The sequence below is a fragment of the Anolis sagrei genome, chromosome 1 (genome assembly GCF_037176765.1).
Source record: "Anolis sagrei isolate rAnoSag1 chromosome 1, rAnoSag1.mat, whole genome shotgun sequence".
Classification (NCBI taxonomy): domain Eukaryota; kingdom Metazoa; phylum Chordata; class Lepidosauria; order Squamata; family Dactyloidae; genus Anolis; species Anolis sagrei.
Genome location: NC_090021.1, coordinates 68,190,389 through 68,197,356, shown reverse-complemented (window position 1 = coordinate 68,197,356; position 6,968 = coordinate 68,190,389). Strand labels below are relative to the sequence as shown.

Below are 6,968 nucleotides of genomic sequence, written 5' to 3'. Positions count from 1 at the left end.
ACCTAAAATGATAATCTAGCTGCAATTCTGGTTTTTCTGCCTCATGTGAAAAAGTCCTTAGTTTGTAAATGGTTCTATCATTCCTTGTTTCAATACAGTGCAAACTTAATGTTCTCTTGCCAACCAAATGCTTTCCCATCCTTTCTTCCAGTATCGTTCTTCTTGACCGTGGTGTGAAAAAAAACCGACAAGGGATCTGTGGCTCAAATAAAATGTGCAGCTGAGTCTGATAAAGGATTAATATATATGTATTTGAGTAATGAACAGTAAAATAAATGATCTGTTAATACATTTATTTTTCAGCTTGGAATTCAATAATCCTGTTGATTTTCATTTGATTTCTGAAGTCTAACAGTTTTTGTTTTGGTCTGCTTTGGTTTTGTTATGTGCTAATTACTGTGTTATTTTCCGTGCTAAATACCATGTTATTTTCTGTGCTAATTACCATGTTATTTTCCGTGCTAAATACCGTGTTATTTTCTGTGCTAATTACCATGTTATTTTCCGTGCTAAATACCGTGTTATCTTCTGTGCTAATTACCATGTTATTTACCGAGCTATCTACCATGTTATCTACCCTGTTATTTACCGTGCTATCTACCGTGTTAACTACCATGTTATTTACCGTGCTATCTACCGTGTTAACTACCATGTTATTTACCGTGCTATCTACCGTGTTATTTACTCTGTTATTTACCGTGCTAATTAATGCGCTGCTTTCATCCCGCATAGCAGCCCGAAGAAAAACTTCGAGTGGATAACGTTTTCTGTAAGTGAAATATCCCATGAAAAAATATAAAAAAGGGTTGATGCTGCTTGAGATGGTATCAAATAAGACAGATAATGAAAAGAGAGGTAAACCTATTGAATCATACCAGTACTCTAGAGTAAAGAGAAGTCTAATCGAAGCTTGAAATATAAGAAAAAAAATAACTACACCTATGATGGTAAAATCAAACACTGCAGGAGTCCTTTCGTTTCTTTTTTGTAGCATTCTGATAAAAATGGCCAGAGTGGAAAAGACCATGAGGGGAATTAAAATGAAGTACCCAGTGACAATTTTGAATATAGTTTGAATATAGCAGTGGTGACTATCTTCATCCAGATATGCATAGAATCTTGGTCTGCATGCGTAATATTCAATGATGGATACCAGGCCAGAGAAGGTCCACAATGCAAAACAAATATAAATTGCAAGATGCTTTGGACGGTGAAATTGACAGAGGATAGGGGGAAAGACTGAGAAACACCTTTCAAGACAAACAGCTGTTAATACATAGAAGCCCGAATTTTCTCCAAGGATATACATTATCTCTATAAAATGTGAGATGGGTCCAGTAAGTTGAACTGGTTGCAAAAATAGCATGAAATATATATATTGATAAACCAGAACAATAGTATCACCAATAGTAATATTCAGTATATACAGAGTGAACCTTGTCCTCTTGACCTTAAAGGAAAGAAAGTAGAAAACTAATACATTCCCAACTAATCCCAAAATGCAGATTGGAATAGCTATAATTATCATTGCTTTAGAAATGTAGAATGCAGGATGTCCCACATCTGCGTCATTTTTGTTCACAGCATCAACAAAACATGGTAAATATGTCTCTTATCTGTGCTAGCATGAGATTGTTCGTGTGTCCAGTAACTCTTCTGAACCTGCCAAAACCAAACACAGCAAGCCATCGTTAAGTTCTATATAAATAAAAAGTCAAAATGTGTATGTAGGTATATTTGTTGGTTTGCGCCACAAAGGTTCCTACATGGTTTGATGGATCTGGACCAAACTTGGCACACATACCCTTGATTATCCAACTTAAAATAATTAAAAATTGGAAAGGGGAAAAAGAAGTGAAGGAAGAAACAAAACAAAGGGAAGAGAAAAGAAAACAATCAGAGGGAGGAAAGATAGAAAAAGAAAGGACGAGGAGGGAAGAAAAAAATGGGAAAAGAAATGAGGTGAAGGAAAAAATAAATGGGAAAAGGTGACAAAAGTGAGAGAAGAAAAAGAAGGAAAGAGAAAGGAAAGCAGAGAATGGAAAAAAGGGGGGGGGGGGTAAGTGTATGAGGAAAAGTCAGGAAGGGAAAAAAGCAAGAGAAGGACAAAGTGTTTGAGGGAAAGGGAAGAAGAAAAGAAACTGCCACAAAGTATATGCAAACCTAGGCAACACTGGGTATACATGTTAGTTGTGAATATATATGTATGTCTTTTCACACCTATGCATTAGTAGACAGGTAAAATTTGATTATATGGAATACAGTAGAAAAATTAGGTAAAAGGTAAAGGTTGTTTCCTGACATTAAGTCCAGTCATGTCTGACTAGGAGTTGGTGCTCATCTCCATTTCTAAGCTGAAGAGCTGTCGTCGTCCATAGACACCTCCAAGGTCATGTGGCAGGCATGACTGCATGGAGCGCCTTTTTTTATTGTTTATTTACTCTTATTTGTGTTGTTGAAGGATTTAATGGCTGGAATCACTGGGTTGCTGTGAGTTTTCCGGGCAACCAGCCAGGCTTTGAAGCTGCAAGGCCATTAAATGCTAACATTCACACTTGCCTAAAACAGACAGGAGTTCTTTCTCTCACCCCGGACATCCTACAGATATATAAACCTCACTTGCCTAGTTTCCAACAGACCTCTCAACTTCTGAGGATGCTTGTCATAGATGTGGGTGAAACTTCAGAAGAAAATGCTTCTGGAACATGGCCATACAGCCCGGAAAACTCACAGCAACCCAAACTGTTATTTGCTTGTTATGAACCCATACATTTTAATTATATATGCAAATATTCAGATATACTAATAATAGAAAAATAAAAAATATGTCCAATAAAAATGAAATTTATTCCTCTTTGTCTTGATATAATGGGTCATTGTTAAAGTGACGGCCCGTTGCATCTGACATAGAACAATTTTTAGAAGATTACCTAACAAAAACAAATATATATATATATATATATATATATATATATATTCTGATAAAAGATTTGGCCAGAAATTTCCCTCCATTTTCAAATTTTAATTTGCTTACACATACCCTGTTAAAACTTGTAAATAAAGTAAATGTGAAATTGCCAAATCCATTTGACTGTAACATACATATTTGCCAGAAGCTGAAGATACATTCATTTCAGCTGTTATTTTTAATGTGTAACACATCCTTTTATTTCTTAGAATGCACAATATCTTTTATCCTTGTTTATTTTAAGATTTTTATTGGTTTTCTCTTGAAATATTACCCGTATTATGTTAGTTGCAACTGGGCGTTCGTTGTACTGGGAATATCTTACCTCTCTTCAAAACTCCTATTATGAGAACAAGGATTTCTCTGAGTATTTTTAATGATGAATAGGATGATGAGGATGAGCATTAGAGCAAGTCCACCAAATGCTTCATACTTTTGTTGAAAAGATCCACACGTATTGTCTCAGATTGCTTGCTTGCTTGTGCACAACTGCTGGAATTAAAATTATTACAGAAGAACTAAAAATGCTTGCACAGTTTCTTAACAGTTCAAGACTTTAGATCTCTTCCAAGAAATATGAAGATATACTGTGTTAGATACAAATAATCTGTTTCCTACTAACATTTTTTAAATAAAATTTTAGTGTACCTTTTAGTTGTGTGGACTGCCGGGTATGTATGGCATTGCTACTCAAAATGCTGTTCCATGTACCAGTGCACTGACTGCATGTTCCTGGTGGGTTTCTAGAAAGGAAAGAAAAATGTAGACAGTGGTCATAAATATTGTACCAGTCTTTGGCACTGTTGGGACTCAGCCTGTGTTTCACCCTGAATCTGTTATAGTGTTTTCCCCTTGTAATGTTTCTGAGCCCGTTTGGATGTCAGTGAGGATGAGGTACAAAATGGAGACACTTTGGATAATAAGGTTACTACAGACTCTGATCGAGAAGGGTCAGGGGAAAGGCAAAGTTCTCATGAGAAAATTCCAGGCTCAAGTTTGCAGGAAAATTCACTCCCTTTTCCAGGCTCAATTCTGCAAAATAGTTTCACACCTGCAGTTAAAGAAGAGATAGATAAGACCAGTTGCAGGCTGGACATTAGTCAGGACCGTAGGGAGGCCCAATGTTTACGCAGGTCAGAAAGAATTTGGCAATTAAGGTCAAAGACTGGGGGGAGCAGAAATCAGTTTCTGGGACTTAAATTGAGCTGTTAGGAAAGCTTAAGCGGCTGAGCGGGAAAAGGAAGGGGCCTGAGGCTGTTAGGAATGGTGAGAGTTGAAGTCCAAAACACCTGGAGGGCCATGTTTGCCCAGGCTTGGGCTAGCAAAAAAAATTTAAACAACCTTCCATTAAAAGTCCCACAAAAGCCTATTTCTCATTGACCAACCACATCAAAGGCAGAACCCTGATGCTGTGGGCCAGTGCTTTGGTTCGGCTAGGCCTGGAATTAACTAGTAAGGCCTGGCCACCGGAGCCAGGCTGGGCAAAGGCAGGGCGGCCTACTTCCCATCTCTCTCCTCCCACTCACTCCCTACCAATATGGCAGGATTCAAAGTACTTTCTTCCTCCCCAAACAACCCCTCAGCCTCTGTAGGGGTGCCAGTTGCCACTCTAATGTGCCTGGGGCCTTCCTTGCCCACTTTCTGCCTTCACCTTTTATGATAGGCCTGGATGGGCCTACTCTCCAGCTTGAGACCAGCCTCTCAAATCTCTCCCTCTCAATGATCCTCTTTCAGGAGAGAGCCTTAAAGGGCCGGCCCTCTGAGCTCTCATTCCTAGAATGTCTCGAGAAACCTTCTAGGAAGGAACCGGCCTTAGGAGGCCTCCCAGTTCAAAAGCCGAGGAACGCTCACAAACAACCCCAGATGGAGCTAAACGGCCAATAGACTCGTGGGGCAGGGCCTATTGGTCCTCATTTGGGGAAACGAGAGAGAATTGGTTGTGGAGGCTGACGAAGGATTTAGAATCATAGAGTCGGAAGAGACCTCATAGGCCATCCAGTCCAACCCCCTGCCAAGAAGCAGGAAAAGCACCCCCAACAGATGGCCACCCAGCCTCTGTTCAAAAGCCCCCAAAGAAGGAGCCTCCAACACACTCCGGGGCAGAGAGTTCCACTGCTGAACGGCTTTCACAGTCAGGAAGTTCTTCCTCATGTTCAGATGGATTCTCCTCTCTTGTAGTTTGAAGCCATTGTTCCGCGTCCTAGTCTCCAGGGCAGCAGAAAACAAGCTCCCTCCCTCCTCCCTATGACTTCCCCTCACATATTTTTATACATGGCTATCATGTCTCCTCTCAGTCTTCTTTTCTTCAGGCTAAACATGCCCAGCTCTTTAAGCCGCTCTTCATAGGGCTTGTTCTCCAGACCCTTGATCATTTTAGTCGCCCTCCTCTGGACACATTCCAGCTTGTCAATATCTCTCTTCAATTGTGGTGCCAAGAAATGGACACACTATTCCAGGTGTGGTCTGACCAAGGCAGAATAGAGGGGTAGCATGGTCAAATTTAGGCCCTTCCAAGTGTTTTGGACTTCAACTCTGGTAGACAGTTAGGAATTGTGGGAGTTAAAGTCCAAAACACCAGGAGGGCCAAAGTTTGCCCATGCCTGGTTTATACCCTTCAAAATAGACTCCTTGGGATCAAGTACAGCGGCTCGAGTTGCTGCCACTCTTCATAGCTGTCAAGAAAGTCTTCAAAGCCCTTATTGCAGCTGCCTGGCAGTTTTCAACTGTTTCTAAATAATGTCCTTTGAGGTGGGTTTTTAAAATCTAGGTGTTTATTTATTTATTTTTAAATATTTTTAATATTTATTTATTCAAACAGACATACATTTGCAAGTGTTTGTTGCATACTGTGCAATAGTTTCCAGCTATTAGTGTTCCATAATTATTTCTCAGATAATATAATTTCTTTAAGGGGTCACAGTCTTCTGTTTAAATAGTACATATAAAGGTATAACAAACTCTTTCTTAACATCCGCTTCCTCCTTGTTTACAGTCTTATAGGATCCTCTGTATACATTTTTAGTTTAATTTTACATTGAGATGTTTAATCATTGGTTGCCATGCATTTAAAAAGTTGTCTAATAGTTCTTCTCTTAATAATACAGATGTTTTATCCATTATCAGCAAATCTGTAATATATTTTCCCATTCTTCTAAAGGAGGCATCCCTGGGATTTTCCAATATCTGACATATACTATTCGAGCTGCCACTGTTGTGTAAAACAAAAGTTTTCCACATTTCCTTTCTAATTCTTTATCGGGCACATTCAAAAGGTACATTTGTGGTGTCGTTTTGAAATTTGTGTTTGACATATTTTCGAGGTGTTTATGTATATAGACATTTACATACTGCCTTTGAATACCTCTTCCATAAGTGTCCTGAAGATGGTTTATAACAATAATACAACATACAAGAAAGAAAAATGAGACTTTAGAAACAAACAAAACATAGCAGAATTAACAGACAAATTAAACCCACTGTAAACCTGGCAAAATATGTATTATCCTCACTACTAAAAAAAAACAACCACTAGACAGTATTAACTATGGTAATCATTACAATTATTGAAAGCCGAGATGATTACATTTCAAAACCTGGGGCATAGTTATACTGTGATGGATCTGGGTTAGAATCCCTGCTTAATTTTCATTTAAGAAGGGCAAAATCAACCTTGAGAAAGAGAGTAAAAGGTATGCATGTTCAAAATTTTTGAAATGCTGGTGGATACCTGCTTCAACCTTTATATCCCATCAGATAATTTACCTGTCTGCTTTTATAATGATAATAACAACAACTATTATCATCACCACCACCACCATCATCATAACTATGTCAGTCTAAAAGTCTGGGCCAAGTTCACATCAATCACACAAAAGTATCATTACTATTACTGATGAATGTGAAGCTAGTTCAGGCCTCCAAATAGATTCTTTCTTTTTAAAAAACTTTTTCAAAAAATTGAAATATATGGGTTGTTGTACGTTTTTCTGGGCTATATGGC

The 6,968-nt window shown here is 38.5% G+C and overlaps 1 protein-coding gene across 1 annotated transcript; it reads right to left on the bottom strand.

Moving 5' to 3' along the window:
* Positions 1 to 382: 382 nt before the first annotated feature.
* On the bottom strand, positions 383 to 1,546 carry LOC132775146 (proto-oncogene Mas-like). The gene has a single exon (XM_060775997.2). It carries the CDS (start codon positions 1,526 to 1,528, stop codon positions 383 to 385), a length of 1,146 nt encoding a protein of 381 aa, XP_060631980.2. The 5' UTR covers positions 1,529 to 1,546.
* Positions 1,547 to 6,968: the final 5,422 nt, after the last annotated feature.

Excerpts from the sequence above, each read along its gene's own strand:
- LOC132775146 (XM_060775997.2), bottom strand. The coding sequence starts at position 1,528 with ATGATAATTATAGCTATTCCAATCTGCATTTTGGGATTAGTTGGGAAT.